Source organism: Tursiops truncatus, chromosome 9, assembly GCF_011762595.2.
Source record: "Tursiops truncatus isolate mTurTru1 chromosome 9, mTurTru1.mat.Y, whole genome shotgun sequence".
NCBI classification, from domain to species: Eukaryota; Metazoa; Chordata; class Mammalia; order Artiodactyla; family Delphinidae; genus Tursiops; species Tursiops truncatus.
The window spans coordinates 91,868,410-91,888,686 of NC_047042.1; the positions used below are offsets into that span (position 1 = coordinate 91,868,410).

The window sequence follows — 20,277 nt, forward strand, 5'->3', positions numbered from 1 at the left end:
CCTAGAAAACATCACGCTAAGTGAAAGAAGCCAATCACAAAAGACCCTGTATTCCATTTATACGAAATGTCCAGAGTAGGTAAATCCACAGATACAGAATGTAAATCACTAGTTGCCAGAAGCCGGGGAGAGAGGAGAATGCAGAGTGACTGCTAAGAGGTACGGGGTTTCTTTTGGGGGTGATGAAAATGTTCTAAAATTAGATAAACCCGTGACTATCCCTAAAACCACTGTACACTTTAAATGGGTGACATATATGTGTAAATGATATTTCAATAAAGTTGTTATTTAAAAAAAAATACAAAGAAAGAGCGGTGTTCAATACTTTCACAAACAAGACATCAGAGGGGAATTTCCTGGTGGTCCAGTGGTTAGGACTCTGCACTTTCACTGCAGGGGGCCCGGCTTCGATCCCTGGTCCGGGAACTAAGATCCCACAAGCCACACAGCATGGTAAAAAAAAAAAAAAAAGACATCAGTGGAAGAGAGGTGTCACTACTACTTACCCTCAGATCTCTGGTCTCCCCGATTTTCTAGCTAGAGATGAGGCTTCATGCAAGATCTCAACATTAATCCAGGAAAGAAAGTCCTTTTTGATATATGAGCAGGAGAATAACACCACAAAAATACTGTTTAACAGGATTATTCTGAGAGTTGAGCATGGCACAGACTGGAGCAGGGAAGCCTAGAAGAGGGACACCAAAAATAAGACCATTGAGAATAATTCAGGCAGAGGAAAATGGCTTAGAAATCAACAAGAAACATGAGCTAGAAAAGCAAGTGAGAAAGAATCAGCAACGCCTGGAGGCTGAGGACAAAGGAGAGAGAAAAAGATGTATCCACAAGTATCCTTAAGGCTGGGAGCCTGGGGAAGATGGCGTTACCACAGACAGTTAAAGACAACCCAGAAAATGTGAGAATTACGGCACAGTGGAGACTCCGGGCCCAGTAATGCGAGAGAGCTACTTAACGAATAAGGATCAAAATGTGCCTTGATGCCTAAGTTTACTCAAAAATGCTTCAAGCAGCTTATTAAACAAAGACCACTAGGAAAGTTATGTGGGAAGTGGGTTTGCAGGGACTGGGGTGAGAAAATGAACTCTATTACACTGGGCTGCCAGCAGGACATCCTGGTGACCGCAAGGCAATTTAAGATTGGAAAATGAGTAACAAGTTGGGGCTAGAGAGAAAAAATTGGTAGTCATTGGGAGGTTTTAGAAAAATATGAAACAGCGAACTGTGTAAAAGAAGTACTGGAACTGGACAGAGAAAAATTAAACACTAACTAAGTTCTACCACCTACCTGCCAGGCACTGTATGAGAGGATTTTTCAAAATGATTAGAAGGTAGTCCTGACTTTCTAGAGTTTTGTGGACGAGTGATGACAAAGCTAAAAATAGAGTATGAACGAGAGCGTCTGGAACACAGAAGATGAAACAATTTTGTCTAGAGAGTTTTCTTACGACTGAGGATTAGGAGGAAAAGGAGATATCAAAATGGAGACAAAAGTGGAATTCAAAGAATAAGAAGGTAGTTAACGACATCAAAAGTAAAGAACAGAGACGGCCAGCTTTGATCAGAAAGCAATGCTTGGGGGAATAGCTTCAATAAAAATTTAAGATTAGAAGCATAAAAAGCTGAAAGGGAAAGAGGGAAGTTGTCTCCAGATATATCAAGAGAAAATATATATCTGTGTTACTTTGGAAGAATTAGGACAAATGGAAGACACTGTAAGATTTTCACTCAGGGGGCTTCCCTGATGGCGCAATGGTTACGAATCCACCTGCCAATGCAGGGGACACGGGTTCGAGCCCTGGTCGGGGAAGATCCCACATGCTGCGGAGCAACTAAGCCCGTGCGCCACAACTACTGAGCCTGCGCTCTAGAGCCCGCGAGCCACAACTACTGAGCCCACGTGCCACAACTACTGAAGCCCGCGCACCCGGAGCCTGTGCTCCGCAACAAGAGAAGCCACCGCAATGAGAAGCCCGCACACCGGAACGAAGAGTAGCCCCTCCTCGCCACAACTAGAGAAAGCGCGTGCGCAGCAACGAAGACCCAATGCAGCCAAAAATAAAAACAAATAAAATAAATGAATTTTAAAAAAAACCAAAGATTTTCACTCAGTAGAGCACATCTAACGAGAGCCTCACAGGGAGAGCATGGCTGAGGTGCGCATGGGAAGACCATCCATTTGGAGAACAGGTTACTATTCATAGTAGGGGGATGGCAGAAGCAAGGTGTGGAAGGGAAGGTTCAAGGTCTCAGCTGAGAGGCCTGGAGGATTGAAAGACGAGGAAAAAAAAGATGGAGAGAAACTAATCAAAAGGAATGGAATTTCGAGTGAAGTTAAGGCATCAATTCCTGTGCAAAACAGAGAAATGCCCAAGTGGAGAAACTCCAGATAATCCTGATCTTTCAGTAAAACGGGTGGGGCATCACCAGTGGTAACAGAAGGCTGCCAGGTGGGGGGACCGAGAACTTCTGAGAGAATAACTAGCCAGGAGGGTTTCAAAACCAACGGATGTAAAGTCATGATGAAATGAAGCACATGTGGCTTTCTGGTGCTGACAGGTGCAGCGGGCAGGGTCTTTGGAACTTTGTCTCCCCCTGCTGAGTCAAGAGGCATGAACGGCTGAGTTCTTTCCCAATAGGAAAGAACTGTTTCTTTTGGCGCGCGGCGGTGGGGGGGGGGGGATTAGAGAGAGGAAAACATAAACATTGATTTTTAAAAATCACCTTATAAGTTAGATCCTGCAGCATTAAATGAGCTGCTATGTGAAAAACAAACAGCAGAAAGATGTGGGAAGGGGGCCAGCACTGGGTCATCCCTGTGGCCACGCTTGCTAGTCTTTTGGGGACTTCCCTGGCCGTCCAGTGGTTAAGACTCCATGTTTCCATTGCAGGGGGCACGGGTTCAATCCCTGGTTGGGGGACTAAGATCCACACGGTGCGGGGGGTGAAAAAAAAAAACCTTTGCTAGTCTTTTCTCTAAAAGGTTCTTCTCTTAAGTAACCCATCCCTTTATCCAGACGCTGCTTCAACAGCCTCAAAGTGATTGCAGAGATAGGGACCTTTCCCTCAGCCAGGACACAGGCTTGTTTTGAATTTCAAAAGTTCTGTTAAATTATCTTCTCTCCAAGACCTTGTTCACAGAATCATTTTTACGTGAACCCACCTAGTAGAGCCAACAAGGATGAAACCTATCTCACGACTGGGGGCATTTGGGGAAGGGTATCTCTTCAGCCTCTATTTTAGTCACTGCTCCTTCATCCCCCAGTTCCACCCTCCTGGCTCCAGAGCCGTCTCTCTTTATTTTGTAACCCCATTCACATCTTAATCCCATGCAACAAAGGCAAGTTATGTATGCGATTCCTTAGGTATCGTTTTTTTTAATGAAATCCACAGCAAGAGTTAGGTTCCTGAAACTTTCTATGGTGAGCCTAGGAAAACAAACAAAACGCTAAATACATACGCAAATGTGCACATGCACACACACAATCTAGGACTATGGTATACTGATGTCACTCTTCAGGGCCTGATAATAACTATTAAACAAGGTGAAGGCCTTTGAAGTACTTGGATGAAAGGTTTTACCTAAATACAATTATCCCATTACAATCCAGATCAACATTCCCATCCAACAGCGTGGCCTTTTTATCAGTATTTCACTGATGATGAAGTTATGACAACATCCTTGTGATTAAATGGGATTTTAAATGGTTTCAAATGATTTTGCTACTTGTTATCTAATTTCTGAAAGGGCAAAAGGGAAAAATAAGTTATTTCTTTAATCAGAGGGCAATGGCAGGCAATAAAAAGCTGACTAATAGCATTTTAGATATAAGACCGTCATTCAAAGTTAATTAAACATTCATTAGAAGGAAGGGTAAAGGAATTCCTGGCAGTTCAGTGGTTAGGACTTGGTGCTTTCACTGCTGGGGCCTGGGTTCAATCCCTGGTCAGGGAAATAAGATCCCACAAGCCTTGAGGCGTCGCCAAAAAAAAAAAAAAAAAAAAAAGACGGGTAAGAGCAGGGACCTTGGTCAAGAGGAAAGAGGCAGAGCTGGCTCAGGTGGGCATGGGATATCAGCACCTCCACCAACTCCAGGGCCGGGGGAGGACAGAAGACGTCACAATGCAAGAGTCTGTCAGGTGGCAGATCTTCCTAAGCCTCAGGCAGAAGGACCAGGAAAGAGGGAAGAGATCCTCCTTAAAAAGGCAAACCTGGAGCGGAAGGCGCTGCAGAGAGGGGCCCTGGGGGGCTCTGAGGGGCACTCAGTCCAGCAGCAGGTGCGAGCTGGAGGCAGTTTTAAGACAAAGCTTCGGACGTCCCTGGGGCACCTGCCAATGCGGGGGACATGGGTTCCAGCCCTCGTCCGGGAAGATCCCACATGCCGCGGAGCAACTAAGCCCGTGCACCACCACTCCTGAGCCTGTGCTCTAGAGCCCGCAAGCCACAACTACTTAGCCCACGCTCCACAACTACTGAAGCCCGTGCGCCACAACTACTGAAGCCCGCGTGCCTAGAGCCCGTGCTCTGCAACAAGAGAAGCCACCGCAATGAGAAGCCTGCACACCGCAACGAAAAGTAGCCCCCGCTCGACGCAACTAGAGAAAAGCCCGCACGCAGCAACGAAGACCCAATGCAGCCAAAAATAAATAAATAATGTTTTTTCTTTTTAAAAGCCAAAGCTTCGCAGCGTCTGGCAGCCCTGCTCACCTGCAGGACTCTGGCACTCGGAATTCGAGAGCCTTGCACAGCATGTACCTTGGAAGGAAGCCCAAGATAAGATTAAAGTCAAATGAGAAGAGGCCGAGTAGCATCACGGAAAAAAACACTGAAGTCAGAAGACCTGGGTTTTGATTCAGTCCTGCTGTCATGTACTAGATGTGTGACCCTGGGCAAACCCATGAGCTTCTCAGAGCCTCAGTTCTCAAATCTAAGGACCACAACCACGGGTCCTCCTACCTTACAAATGCAGTGGGGATAAAAGAGAGTAGTGGATGGGAGGGCACTTTTAAAAGTCATGTACCAGGAATTCCCTGGTGGTCCAGTGGTTAGGACTCTGGGCTTCCACTGCAGGGGGCCCAGATTTGATCCCTGATCAGGGAACTAAGATCCCACAAGCCGTGCGGCACGACCAAAAAAATAAAAAAGAAAATAAAGAAAATCAGGCCAGGGGACTTCCCTGGTGATCCAGTGGTTAAGACACCATGCTTCCATTGCAGGGGGCACGGGTTTGATTCCTGGTCTGGGAACTAAGACCCCGCATGCCATGCAGTGCAGCCAAATAAATAAATAATAAAATAAACTTGTTTAAAAAAAGAAAAGAAAATGAGGCCAGGAAGATGAGAAGCTTAAAAAAAATAGCAAGTTGTGTACACACATGAAGCGTTGGTGGCTCAGGCACAGAACTCCCTTTCAAATATTAGTCTTGATGTACATGTACATATGTATATATTTATATGTGTGTGTATAGTTAAATGTAACACATAATTACATATATATATATATATAGTCACCTAGAATTACCTGTAACACATATATAACCATTTAAGTGATTTGTATTATCTGTGTTCACATATATAAATTTCATACTGAATCTGATTTTATTCTGGGTATATGCTGGAACAAACCTGGTCACCAGAGGGACTTCTCTGGGTAGCACAGTGGTTAAGAATCTTCCTACTAATGCAGGGGACACAGGTTCGAGCCCTGGTCCAGGAAGATCCCACATGCCGTGGAGCAACTAAGCCCGCGAGCCACAACTACTGAGCCTGCGCTCTAGAGCCCGCGAGCCACAACTACTGAGCCCGCGTGCCACAACTACTGAAGCCCGCATGCCTAGAGCCCGTGCTCCGCAACAAGAGAAGCCACGGCAATGAGAAGCCCGTGCATCACAACGAAGAGTAGCCCCCGCTCACAGCAACCTAGTGAAAGCCCGTACGCAGCAACGAATACCCAATGCAGCCAAAAATAAATAAATAAGTAAATAAATAAAAACTTGGTCACTAGAAATGGTCAGGGCATTTAAGGAAAAGCAAAAGGAAGATGTGCCTGAAAGTACAGAGGCCACAAGGGAAGATAAACCAGCTGTCTTGATTGATGGTTGCTGCGACCTTGGACATGGAGTTGACTCTTTCACGCTCACAATTTAACTGAGGAAACAACTTAACCAGAAACAACCAGAGAACAAAATAAGGCAGTAAAATCACTCGGCCTGGGCAGACTGCACGGTCTATGTAATGACTCTAGAATTTTAAGGAAAGGAAAGAGCATTAGAAGTGGGGTAATCAGGAAAAGCTCCATGGAGATGAACATATACACTCTACTATATATAAAACAGATAACCAACAAAGACCTACTATATAGCACAGGGAATTCTACTCAATATTTTGTAATAACCTATAAGGGAAAAGAATCTGCAGAAAAAATATATATATACATATGTGTAACTGAATCACTTTGCTGTACACCTGAAACTAACACAACATTGTAAATCAACTAAACTTCAATTAAGAAAAAAAAAGCAAAGTCCCATGGAGGTAGGACATCAGGAGCTCAGAGGGACAGACAGAACTGGAAGGAAGAGGATGGGCCAGGTGAAAACACGCAGCAGGAATAAAGACAGCAGCCTGAACAACATGGGGTTTCTTCTGTAGCAGCAAGCTCGCCCTTCACTGTGGCTTAGTTCCCCAGGAGAGCTGATACGGCTACTGAAGAGCCTGAGGAGAGGACAATGCATTCTCTGCCCCACGGCCTGGCCTGATAACCTGGCCATTTACTGTGGGAGGCAGTGTCATGTTGTAAAGCAAGGGGAAGAGCCACATGCAGGGTCAGGGAGCCACACTCCACTCGGCCCCCCTCCACTCCTTTTCCTTCCACCTCTTCCAACACGATCAACATTTACGCAGCACCAACCATGCAAGGAACTAGGCATTGGAGAAAAAGACCAATAATCAGGGCTTCCCTGGTGGGGCAGTGGTTAAGAATCCGCCTGCCACTGCAGGAGACACGGGTCCGAGCCCTGGTCCGGGAAGATCCCACATGCCGCGGAGCAACTAAGCCTGTGCGCCACAACTACTGAGCCTGCGCTCTAGAGCCTGCAAGCCACAACTACTGAGCCCACGTGCCACAATTACCTAAGCCCACGCGCCCAGAGCCCATGCACCGCAACGAAGAGCAGCCCCCGCTCGCCGCAACTAGAGAAAGCCCGCGCACAGCAATAAAGACCCAATGCAGCCAAAAAAAAAAAAAGACCAATAATCACCTTGGGGAGTTAGATATAAAAACAGGTTAGACTGAAGCAGCTAAGGACCAAATAAGTAATATTGCTATTGCTACCAAAAAAAGGCGAGACGATGCGGGGCCAGTAAGGCTGTGGCTGGAAAATGGTTTCTTGGACTAGATGGTGCTTGTCCAAGTCTTGAGGAAAAAATTAAGATTCAGAAAGTAGAGAGTTAAGAAGGGGTATTACAGACCAGAAGTGTGAATCAACACTAGAAGGTAAGCACTACGGTGTGAATATATTAATACTTAACACTACTGAACTGTATACTTAAAATGGTTAAGACGGTACATTTTATGTTACATGTATTTTATCACAATTAAACATTTTTTTCATTTAAGAAACCAAAAAAAAGAGAAAACAAACCAAAACACAGGTGCTTCCAAAAAAAATGTAAACTGATATGAATACACACTGCCATTTGTAGTCAATAAGCTAACCAGTCTGATTTTGTAGAAAGTTCGTGTAGAGAGACATCAGGAGATTCGGTAAAGAAACAAACTGAGGGACTTCCCTGTTTGTCCAGTGGGTAAGACTCCATGCTCACAATGCAGGGGGCCCGGGTTTGATCCCTGGTTGGGGAACTAGATCTCGCATGCTGCAACTAAGACCTGGTGCAGCCTAAATAAATAAAGAAAGAAAGAAACAGACAAGGTGGATTGTGGGAAACCTCAGGCTAACAGATGGCACTCGATTCTCTCAACCAAGGTTTCTAACTCTGTGGTCTAAGGACGGGCTTCAAGTTTTGGCCTGTGAACACCCTGTAATAAACCTTGAAAGTTTGTTCACAGGTGCATTTTGATCTGGGGAGAGGGCAAATGGCTGTCAGCTTCTCAAAAGGGTTTATGACTTAGAAAATTTGAAAACCATTCATAAAGCCAATTGGCAGTGTGGTCTGGGTGGGGATGGGACAGGGGTTGAGGTTACATAAGTTGAGCTCACTTCCCTTGAGACTTGCAGTTAACTAAACACCAGATAGTATTATATAAATGGATGCCCTATCTCTCTTTAGTACTTAACAGAGCTATTGTTAGGTATTAAGAACAGCTCATCTGGGAAAGCTGGTGACCCCTATTGGAAACTAGCAGAGGGTGAGCAGAGAAGAGAACCCAGTAAAAGATAGGAAATAAGAAGATTCAATACATTAAAATGCCATAGAAGCCAAAGAAAAAAAGTCCTGGAGAAGATGAAGTGGTTACCGGAGTCAAGTATAAGAGGAGGATTAAGAAAGATAAGGAATGAGGAAAAAAAGATATCTAAGTTCTATGACCTTCAGTTGCACGGTTTCTGGAGAGCAATGCAAAAAAGGTCAGAGGTTAAGGGTAACATATCCAAACTAGGAGACTGGGAGAGCAAAGGAAAGTGCTATAATTATGACGTGATAATTATGTCAGAACATCAGGCATAAACCAGGAGTGTCCTGGACAAATAGACATACAGTTAGTTACCTAGTTGAGGAGGAAGTTTGTAGCACAGCCAGGAGGGCAGCAGATACCATCTGTTAACTCAAAGGATTTGGTTGTGAAAAGGAAAATAGGACGTAAGTCAGAAGAACTAGTAGGGATAAGAAAAGGCTTTATCAGTTACCTATGTGGGAGGAGGGAGGACTTCTGATGTTGTAAAGGAAAGGGAAGGAGTGGTGGACAAGAGCATCCTGTACCCTCCATCTTGCTGAACTTCACGACGCACACGGGGGCCCTCAGACATTTCTTGTGTGAATGTTGACTGGGACACCAGCCCTCCAGGAAGCGGCAAAGACTAGAATAAGCAGGAGTGGAGAGGGGCCTTTCTCCCTTTGAAACTATATGGAAGGAGAAAAGAAAACACCATATGACAAGAAAAGGCAGGCCAGAGTGCTGTATTTCAACCTAGTGAGTATCGGAGGATCGAGGTGTCGGAGAAGAATGCTTTTCCAAACTGGCCTTCACTATGGCCTTTTCTTCAAGGGAAAAAAAAATAAGAAAGTTAACTCTTAGGAGTTCTTTAAAGCTAACACGTAAGAAAGAGAACAATAGGAAATATATCCATAGTGCAAGATATAATTTCATTCAGTGCTGAGCAGTTGTTTTATTTATAATTTCATTTCAGGTACAACTTGGGGGCTACAGAGAGGTCAGAGGAACACCTGTCCAGCTAATTTTAAACTTGAGAAAGAAAACAATGGTTGGTGTCAGGATACGAAGATGTGACCACACTGATTACGTAGGGGGAGAGGAAACGCTCAGCCAAATGTCAGACAGGGGCTAAATCATCAAAACGGGGTTCATCTAGAGACGATTCTTAAATTACAACTAGGCAGCTCATCCAAACTCAGCACAGTCTTACACAAAGGGGAAGGGAAGGCTTTCACAGAATGTAGTAGAAATAGACCTGTACAATCTGGCAACACCGTAGGGTCAGTGAATAGTCACCAGGGAACACTCAGTAGCAGGAAATTGCAAGGCATGAGTCACATTCTACAGCGCGGAGCTCACGGTATATATAAAATAACCAGGTGGACAGATATTTATTATAAAAGTCAGTTTATTTTCCCTTTCTGTGTTTCATATTTTCCCTTTTTGTCAGTAATGAGCAATTAACTGATTGGAAATCTGCTTGATTAAATAACATTAACAAGTTCATAAACGCACCGCATTTGAGAGTATAAAGCAAGAGGTTGAAAAATATTCCATAACCCAATGCAAATTAGGCAGCCCTCCCTCAAAATTGCACAGTTTTCACCTGTTAACTTCCATAATTTAAAATATATATACAGTATGACCTTAAAATATTCATAATTAGTATAGAATTCACAGCCTTGAAGACATATATTCTACAAACTTCTAAAGAATAGATACCTAGATACACCTCAGGCCCTAGTAATCCATTAATGTGATTCAAGGTCACATACTTAACACTTACAGGGCCAAAAGGTCTTTCTTTTTTCTCTAATTCTAGTCTTCTGCTGAGGTAATGCAAGGAACCCAGCTGCGACAGAGATCAATCCTCTGAAAATAGTGCTAAGCAGATTAGCTTCCTAGTGGATCCTAAAGTTCCCAGAGAACCAATCTGGGGTTGAGTACTTCAGTTGTAAATTACACACTGGCATGTTCACAATCGAGGTACCTTATGGTCCTTGAAAGGAAGACTAAAGACTTCCAGGAGCCAAAGGGAATTCTGAATGAAGACGGAGGAGAACAAGTTGACAATCACTTGAAGATATTTCTGCTTCTGGAGCTGAACGACTTTAGAGCAGATACAGAGTGACTGAGCCAATCAGCATGTAGTGTGATTTTTCCCACCGTCGTTAACAAAGGGATTCTCTGTCCAAGCAGGCTTACGCTGGACCCAGCTAGAGTGCTTTATCCGGATTTGATGCTTCAGAGACGAGGCACGCTCTGCAAACTCATGACCAAAGCAAAATGCAACGATCCTTTCTATTCGTGGAGCACGTCACTGATACAAACCATGCCTGACTGCCTTGTGGTCACTCGGCTTTCCAGACTGGAGAACTTGGGTCCAAGTCCAATACAGCATTTACGGTTAAAGGGATAAACCTCCACAGGCCAAAAAAGACACTGGCAGATTCATAGGCCATTCAGTACATTCATGAAACAACAGCGATAAAAATCATTAACAATGATTCCTATAGTGTAGAAAAACAGCCCAGCCTTCACTCTGGTCAGCATCTCCGGCGGCTGACACTGTTGAAAGAGGCTTGACGATCTGAGGTTATGCTGGAGCTCTTAAGACAACCCCAAAATAAGGTGAATGAAAAGAAATAGTCCTGATGTGTCTCCTATTATTCTTGTTCTTTTGTGGGCACCAGTCACCCACTCAATATGCGAGCTTCTCGTCTTTGCATAAGATAGCATATTTCCCTCACTATTAATGGTGAAATAAATAGAATTGTGCAACTTGTCTGTGAAGAGAAAAAAGCATTGAACATGCAGTGACAAGTTAATTAATTCTGTTAGAGCATCATGTTTTGAACATAATAATGAATTTGGACAATTACATTCTTTTTGACTTCGTACAAGGACAACTCAATCTTTAATGAATTAGAAAATGATTTTGAAAATTACAGTTAATATTACAAAATACTTAATGTTACATTACAGTCTCCAAAAAAAGAACTAAGGTACACAGATTAAATAACTCATAGGTAGGGCAGAAAATTGATACTGGAGCTCAGATTTAAACAGTGTTTCTTCTAACAGATTCCGTTTTCTTTCTATTACATTTCTAGTATGATCACACCAACAGGTTCATCAGGAGATACTTCCCTCTACTCAGAAGTAGATGACCGAGTTATACGGCCCAGTCTGTAGAAGCTGGAGAGCACTCAGGCAGAAGAAAGCATCCTTTGTGATAGCAGAGTACATAAGCCTTAAGGCAGCTCCAGGGGATTCCAGGTGCTGAGCTATCCCAAAGGCTCCTTGGATAGGCTGGAGGACAGCATCTAGACTTGGGCAATGGAGGCTGCCTCCAATTAGGATGCCCTAGATTTAGGGACAGGATACTGAATGCATCCCCTGGTGGACGAAGCCATCACCAGACTCTCAAGTAGACCTGTCTTGAGCACCGTCTCAATATGTGATAAGAGTATGTCACATGCTTATTCAAAAGAGAGCAATGTTTTAAAAGCACAAGGCCTTATTCTGTGTTGGCTGTTTCCCAGAAAGTACAGAGTTCCAGCCAAGAATGTTGAAGGCACAACAGATATTTTCTCAAGAGACTCGAGGTTCATTTTAGAACTTGCACACCACAGTGTTAATTACAGCAATGCTTCTTTTTTAACCCTATGTGGCTTGGCATACACATTTCCTTCAGAATTCCCAAATTATATTTAGCAGACAGAGAGTACTCTGGAAGAGTACCCTGATTAATGGTTGGGGGTATAAATCTCTCTTCATTTTTTCTGGAATTATAAATGACAATACTCATTAGACTCAGGTCAAGGGCAAACTAACAGCCCTTTCCTTCCTTGAAAAATGAATGTGTCTTTCAGAATAATAAAATGTTACTTTTCACAAAAGAATCTTTAAAAGTGGTCAGCAATTTTGTTGGTTTAAGAAGTGATTTAACCATAAAAAGAAATGAACTACTGATACATGCAACAACATGGATGAATCTCAAAATAATTATGCTGAAGGAAAGAAGCAGACAAAAATACATAGTGTATGATTCCATGTATATAAAACTCAAGAAAACGCAAGTTTATCTATAGCAACAGAAAGTGCATCAGTAGTTACCTGGAGAGAGGTGGGATGGTGGCGAGGCAAGAGACAGGGATTACACAGGGGCCATGAAGAAACTTTTGGGAGTGATGGATACATTTACTGTCCTGATCGGGATGATGGGTTCACAGACACGCATGCACATATGTTAAACTGTACGAAATTTTACTTGTTAAATATATGCAATTTATTTTAAGTCAATTATTCCTCAACCAAAAAAAACTACTTTGCGTGTAAAAAAAGTGATTTAAGTAAATGCTTTGAACTAATTTAATTTAAAAACTACTAGTTTAAAAAAAACAAAAAGGGCACACACTTACCATAAGAATGAAAAAGTAGAAAACCCACATCCATCCTAGGTTGTCCTGGATCAAAGACACTAAATACTAAAAGGGAGAAAAAGAAATCACAATATAATCCTTTATAAAATAATAAACTGAAGTAGCTAAAAAGTAGATTAGGGCTTCCCTGGTGGCGCAGTGGTTAAGAATCCGCCTGCCAATGCAGGGGACGCGGGTTCGAGCCCTGGTCCGGGAAGATCCCACATGCCGCAGAGCAACTAGGCCCGTGCGCCACAACTACTGAGTCTGTGCTCTGGAGCCCACGAGCCACAACTACTGAAGCCCGTGCGCCTGGAGCCCATGCTCCACAACAGGAGAAGCCACTGCGATGAGAAGCCCGTGCTTCAAAAAGTACTACTGCAACAAAGAGTAGCCCCTGCTCACCGCAACTAGGGAAAGCCCACGCGCAGCAACGAAGACCCAATGCAGCCAAAAATAATAAATAATAAAATAAATAATTTTTTTTAAAAAAGTAGATTAAACATATCTCTTCTAGAAAATAAAAAGGAGTTAGGATTTGTATAATGTTTTGCAGTTTGCAGAGCTCTTGCATATACATGCTCCTATTTAAGCTTTATTGACACCCTTCATTTGGTAAGCTGGCACAGTCCAAAATCTGTGTAACAGAAGACACAAGTTCAGGAGGTATATTTTTTTTCACTTTTCTATTAAGAGAGGATGATGGGGACTTCCCTGGTGGCGCAGTGGTTAAGAAACCACCTGCCAATGCAAGGGACACGGGTTTGAGCCCTGGTCCGGGAAGATCCCACAAGCCATGGAGCAACTAAGCCCATGTGCCACAACTACTGAGCCTGCGCTCTAGAGCCCGTGAGCCACAACTACTGAGCCCGCGCACCTAGAGCCCATGCTCCACAACAAGAGAAGCCACCTCAGTGAGAAGCCCATGCACTGCAACGAAGAGTAGCCCCCACTCGCCACAACTAGAGGAAGCCTGTGTGCAGCAACGAAGACCCAACACAGCCAAAAATAAATAAAATAAAATAAATAAATTTATAAAAAAAAAATTAAGAGAGGATGATGAACAGCCTCAAGTCACTTCCACTTAATCAGTCCTTCTTCCAGTGAATGGTACTATAATTGATGCTTTTAAAAATAGTTCGTCTCTGCAACTTCCCTGGTGGTCCAGTGGCTAAGACTCCACGCACCCAATGTAGGGGGCCTGGGTTCGATCCCTGGTCAGGGAACTAGATTCCACATGCCACAACTAAGAGTTCGCATGCTGCAACTAAGACCCGATGCAGCCAAATAAATAAATAAATAAATAAATAAATTTTTTTTAAGTTTGTCTTTTAAGTATACCACTCATTTTTCAATTACACTATTTGCTCATAGGATTACTGTATGACTTTGACACTCTACAGCACATTCTTTTATTTTCAATTAATAAAAGGTATCCAATAGTTTTTAACCCATGCTCTTTTAAAAAATAAATACATGTAACATAAAGCTTGCCATTTTAACCATCTTTCAGTGTACAACTCAGCAGCATCAAATACATTCATGATGTTGCACAACCATCACCACTACCTATTTTCAAAATTTTTCATCACCCCTAACAGAAACTCTGCACCCGTTAACTCTCTGCAAGAACTCTCCATGGCCCCTCTCCTCAGCCCCTGATAAACTCTAATCTGCTTTCTGTCTCTATGAATTTACCATTCAAGATATTTCATGTTAAGTAGAATCACACAATATTTTTGTGTCTGGCTTATTTCACTTAGCATAATGTTGTTAAGGTTCATTCATGTTGTAGCATGTATCAGAACTCCATTCCTTTTTATGGCTAAATAATATCCCATTGCATAGATATACCACATTTTGTTTATCCATTCATCTATCAACGGACACTTGAGTTGTTTCCACCTTTTGGCTACTATGAATAACGCTGTGGTGAACATCGGTAAACAAATATCTGAATCCGTTTTCAATTCTTTGGGGTACAACATACCTAGGAGTGGAATTGCTGGGTCATATGGTAATTCTATGTTTAACTTTTTGAGGAACCACCATAGTGTTTTCTACAGTAGCTGCACGATTTTACATTCCCACCAGCACTGTATGTGAATTTCTCCACATCCTCACCAACACCTGTTACTCTGTTTTGTTTTAACTACAGCCATTAGGTGTCAAGTGGTAGCTCATGTTTTTGCTTTGCATCTCCCTAAGGATGCTGAGAATCTTTTCAGGTGCTTACTGACCACTGGTGTATATCTGTCATGAGGCGTCGTCCCTATGTTTCCTTCTAAGGGCTTTATTAAGTCCCTATTAAGTCATGGAGTTTGGGATTTCATACCTCAAGCAATAGAAAATCATTCAAAAATCAACATGGCGGGGGAATGAGTAAAGCTAGCTATGCTTTGGTCCTGGTCCTGCTTCCCAAACCATGAAAGTCAACCTAATGCTGACCCATGTTCACAGATAGGGATCGTAACACTGGCAGGCATTCTAAATAAAAAGAAACTCCTTGAAATGCTAATTACAATCTACCCATTTGATTAATGAAGAAAACATTAGTTGGGAAGGAAAACTTAAAATACAGTAATTTCAGAAAAGGATGCCCAATACCCCTTATATGAAGACATCTGAACAGGTGGCCAATAGCATTTTTTTTAGTTCCTACTCCAGGACAAATTTCTCCTACCTTTGCTAAGTTTGTTTTTCCTTTAGTCTCAGAATCAAATATGCTAACACACTGATCCTATAAATCACTCATTCTACAATCATTCCACAAATATCTGAATGTCTACTGTGTGCCAGGCACCGTTCCTGGTACCGTTCCTGGTACCAGGGCTACAGTAGAACACAAAACAAATAAAATGCTGCCCTCGTGAAGCTCACCTTACAGTGGGAGACACAGACATTAACAAATAAATGTGTAATATATGGCTGGGTGGAGACCAGCACTAAGATGGTTTATCTCCCTCAGTATTTGCTCTTGCATTAACCACTAGCAATCGGATACCACTGATCCACTCCCATTAAGCAGCAATCTTCAAGGCCATTTAATGACCTCAATGTCAAAACTACAAGCCTTTTTCCTTCCATTCTCTTTCTCCTGATCTCTCTACCTCTATGATCTGAGTAACACACCTCCTCAAATTCTGGCTTCCTGTTTCTGTGACCATTGGGCATCCTCTGAGGGTTTGCCTATATTTTCTTTCCCCATTAAACATCACATCACTTCCACGGTTTCAACCATTTTATCCATGCAGTTGATTCTCAAATCCACATTTTGCAAAATCCACATTCTGCAATGACCTAGAGTAGTATACCCTAGGCGAGGCATGACTCATGACTGTCCCAGAGAAGGGATGCCTTTCTGAAGCTGAATGTAAGCAAAAAGGATCGATTTGAATAGTTCTGATTACCTAGAGTAGGCCAATCTTAGCCCAGAAGATCTCAAACTTCAGAGTGCATAAGAATCGCCAGGAAGGCTTGCTGAAATACAGATCCCCAGGCTATCACTCAGCAAGTCTACAGTAAGCTTAGTGTTCAGTACTTTAATGAACCCCCAGATGATTCTGGCATAAGACATTTATGAACCGCCTTCTGAGACACAGTTGTAGGAAGCAGAGTAAGCGACTCAGGGCAGCTGCAGAGTCCATGGCAATTTCTGGCAGGGATCCATGGGAAGAATGTGTGTACGTGTGTGTGTCTGGTAGGGGGACAGAGGTAGGGCCTGCATGTCAGGTGTGGGGTAATGAGAAGCATGTGTCTCATGGCCTCCTTGGAGTGCCAAGTTCAGGCTGGAAGAAAGGGGTGGCGGGCTGGGACTGGAGAATCTGTCTTATGAGGTGTTAGCTTCTTTTCAGACAGGAAGAATCTGGAGGTAAAAGTGGAAAGAAGGAACTGATAAATGTAGAGCAACCTTCCACATTAGGTCACATCAGCTGGACCTCAAAGACTAAAAACACAAGGCTTTCAGTACAGTGCACTACAGCACAAGAGTGCCACCCTACTGTGGCCCAGAGGGTGGGGTAAACTCTTCCACCGCTGAAGAACTGCTGAGCACTCCATGTCAAGCCCTCCCCTGCTCTCTCACCTGGCCTACCGCAGCTCCAATGCTCCCGGTTCCATCAACTATTCCTGTGACGGTCGCCAAAGCCTCAGTGCTGCCTTGGATCAGCTCCTGACGACCCAGGTCCGCAGAAATAGCAGAGCTAATCATATTAGAAGGTCCACCAATAAAAAATCCTGAAGTCATAAACAGAACAGGTTCTTATTAAGACACTATTTGTAACAACACTAGGAATCTACTGAATAAAGCAAACTCTTAATCCCAATACTCCAATCAGTATGTTGGAGAGAAACAAAAAGAGGGGAAAAAAATAACCAATAAAAATGGAAACTCCCCCAGATAGTAACATCTTCAAACTAGTTAGCATCCACTTTTCTCTAGAAAATAGAGTGAACACACAGCTTTCTAATCCTGTGAAGTGCGCATGCATTGACAACTAACTGCACTAGCTTGTCAAATTCTCTTATGGTAGAGGTGCAGCGCAGAGCATCTGACTGCCCAAATTCAACCAAACGTATTGAAAAAAAAGAGAGGAGAAAAAGCGATTTCAGCGGTGTAGGGGGTTCCATCGACCACTGCTCGCGGTGAGGCTGTCCAAGGACTGAGCGGGAGTTGGCCCATGTGACTCTGTCCATGAGGCTGCATCAGTCCCACGTGCCTCATAGAGCAGGAGCAGCTCCCACTATCCTATGATCTCAAGTTGAAAAATAAGAATTCTTCTATAACATGGTCGCTAATTGCACCGAATTGTTTCACCTGGGGCTCAAGTGAAGAAATTCTGACCAATTCCAACACAGGAGGAAAAACTAGCTATACTGGACCTTTTGAAGGCTGGTGAATTGGTTTCCAATGCGGCATCTTCCTAAGCCACTTCCGCAAGTAACATGAGCGGGCGGGGCAGCAATCAAAAATCTTAGGAAACCTCTGTCAAAAGGGACTGCCTCTGTCACGACAGGACTGAGGAGGTCACACGAGAGCAGAGAAGTAGGATCTGAAGGAGGCATCTTTCCTTTTTACCTTCTGAGTTCTCTATAATTGTGGTTTTAGCATTACTCAAATTGAAGGAGAAATCAGTTTCCTTTTTTCCTTTTTCCTTACAGAGAAACAGTACAGTGAAATGGAGCTTATGCCATACCTGTGACAGCCATCAGAAGCGCATTGATGGACTTATCATTTGGAGAACCTGTGAGGAGACACACAGACACAGAACAACGATCTGAGGAGCGCATTACGTGTGCCTCCACCCAACAGTACACACAGATCTGCGCCTGGATCTCCGTGACCTCACAGATCGCTCCCAGGGATACAAGCGCATACAGCTCCATCACCACCTCCCCCAGCTTTTATTTGTAATGTCTGCTTCTTGCTGGTGCTCAAGCTAATGTGACTTCTAAAAGCTTACAGGAAAACTCTGCTTCTATCTCAGCAGCATCTTAAGGGACATATACCAAACCTAATTACCATCTTTCCTCTTTTGAAATCTTGTCCCTTTTATTGTTTTATTGGCTCTAATGCTGCCACTCTGGAGCCTACCCTTGAACAAAGCATATACACTCCCAAGCAAGCTTTTAAACAAACCAACAAAGCAGAAGAGATGCCAGTTTCCTCCCCAACACAAATAAAACTATGTGATACTTTTAGCGGCATTTACAGGACAATACAAAGGTCCAATATTATGCCTTTGTGGCTGGTCTCAACTATCCCCCCAGGGTTGATCACTGACTCAAGGCAAATAAATGCCTTAGTCCTAAGAGATGAGGAAAACAGTTTAATTGCAAGGGAATACTCACGACTATATCCAACGAGGGAGCCGACGGCCAGAAGCAGACTGAGAGCTAACACCGGGGCTCTCTTCTGTAGCACATCAGAGATGAAGCCTTGCAGAGTTCCACCTTCAAGCACAAAGAGTGCAACCCAATCAACATGTCTAATTTAGCTCAGTTACCTGACTCTTGCTTACCACATACCCTCCACCTGCGATCAGGATCCTAACACTGGTCCATCCAAAAAGAGAGCTGGCTCTCCTAAAACATTTCCTCCGTAATTTCCTTTCAGAAAGGTTACCTGACTATTAACTGCCATGATGGCTGATGGGGACGGAACACCACAAATAAGGGAAAATCATCAAAACTACCCCACTGTTCCTTGCTGTTTTTGCTTCTCCAACCAGCTGTGAAGGCTTTTCCTGCTTTTTATTTTAAAAGATAATTAATTAAGGACTGTGCTTCATCGGCTATTAGTAGTAGTGAACATAAATATTCACTAAAATTAAGTGCAGCAATCATGGTTTGGTAATAACTAATAGGTCAAGACGTTTAAAAGAAGTGATGTGGATCCTTGAAGCAACGCAGTCACATTTAGATGCATTCCTACTTGGAGTCTAGGGGCAATGGGACACCTGGTACACCCTCATCAGAAGTACGTGCAGGTCTAAAGGCAGCAACCTCACCTTGGCTCTGGATCTAAGAACAAGGGCACCCAAGTTCAAATACAGCAACAGTATATCACCTAAGGATACACTGTGCTTTCATGCGCTCAGGGCAGTTTAGGCTTCCCACACTTCTAAATGTGAACATTACAGAAAGGATATTAAGGTTCTGCCACAGCCATGTAAGCAGTACCCACTAACATGCAACCTGTACATCTGTCTGATTTGAAAGTTTCCTACTTCCTTGTTTACACTTCCAGTTAGAACAAAAGGTCACTGTTAAAATCTGCTGTGGGGCTTCCCTGGTGGCGCAGTGGTTGAGAGTCCGCCTGCCAATGCTAGGTGACACGGGTTCGTGCCCTGATCTGGGAGGATCCCACATGCCGCGGAGCGGCTGGGCCCGTGAGCCATGGCCGCTGAGCCTGTGCGTCCGGAGCCTGTGCTCCGCAACGGGAGAGGCCACAACGGTGAGAGGCCCGCGTACCGCAAAAAAACAAACAAACAAAAAAATCTGCTGTGTACAATGAAGCAACTGCAAAACAAAAAAATTAATCCCTACTATTATTCCTACCTTTATGATCTGACAATCAATACACTAAGCTAGTATGTTTCCCTTCTTTGGCTGCGGTGTGGTATATAAAATGAACACATTCACATCCTAACTTGAATGTCTGACATACAATTTGCTTTACAGCTAAGCTATCGCTGAAAGTGTACAAAAGGGTTACACTTAAAGGGATCAGAGAGAGACATCCCTGCACTTCCCAAGACAAAAGAACTGATCCATCAACAAAGGACTGGGAAAAAGAGCCCTGTAAATCGCAGGGCTGCCACAGGCCAGGGCTTCTTTTCTGAGGACTTTTTTTTTTTTAAGAGTTTGGCTATTTACTCGTAGGACAGTTTAGGAAAAATAGCTGTGGAATAAGTAATAAAACTTTAAATGATGCCAGATTTCATA

General features: G+C 43.3%; 1 protein-coding gene and 1 long non-coding RNA gene across 11 annotated transcripts in view; both read right to left on the minus strand.

Annotated features, from left to right (window-relative positions):
- LOC109551876 (uncharacterized) overlaps window positions 1-1,452 on the minus strand; it is a 42,045-nt gene extending 40,593 nt beyond the window's left edge. Inside the window, exon 1 of the long non-coding RNA XR_012334117.1 lies at window positions 507-1,452. This is a non-coding gene — a long non-coding RNA (uncharacterized lncRNA). The remainder of the gene's footprint in view (window positions 1-506) is intronic.
- An 8,345-nt stretch (window positions 1,453-9,797) lies between these two features.
- The window catches only part of SLC37A3 (solute carrier family 37 member 3), a 44,795-nt gene continuing 34,315 nt past the window's right edge, over window positions 9,798-20,277 (minus strand). For 6 of the 10 annotated variants that reach the window (XM_073809987.1, XM_073809989.1, XM_033863353.2 and 3 more), the window contains 5 exons: window positions 18,682-18,783; window positions 18,027-18,074; window positions 16,916-17,067; window positions 12,832-12,897; window positions 9,798-11,193 (listed from right to left, as the gene is read on the minus strand). In XM_073809987.1, the coding sequence (XP_073666088.1) occupies window positions 11,101-11,193; window positions 12,832-12,897; window positions 16,916-17,067; window positions 18,027-18,074; window positions 18,682-18,783 (461 nt within the window). In that variant the 3' untranslated portion in view covers window positions 9,798-11,100. The other 4 variants (XM_073809986.1, XM_073809990.1, XM_073809988.1 and 1 more) reach the window with 4 other exon arrangements.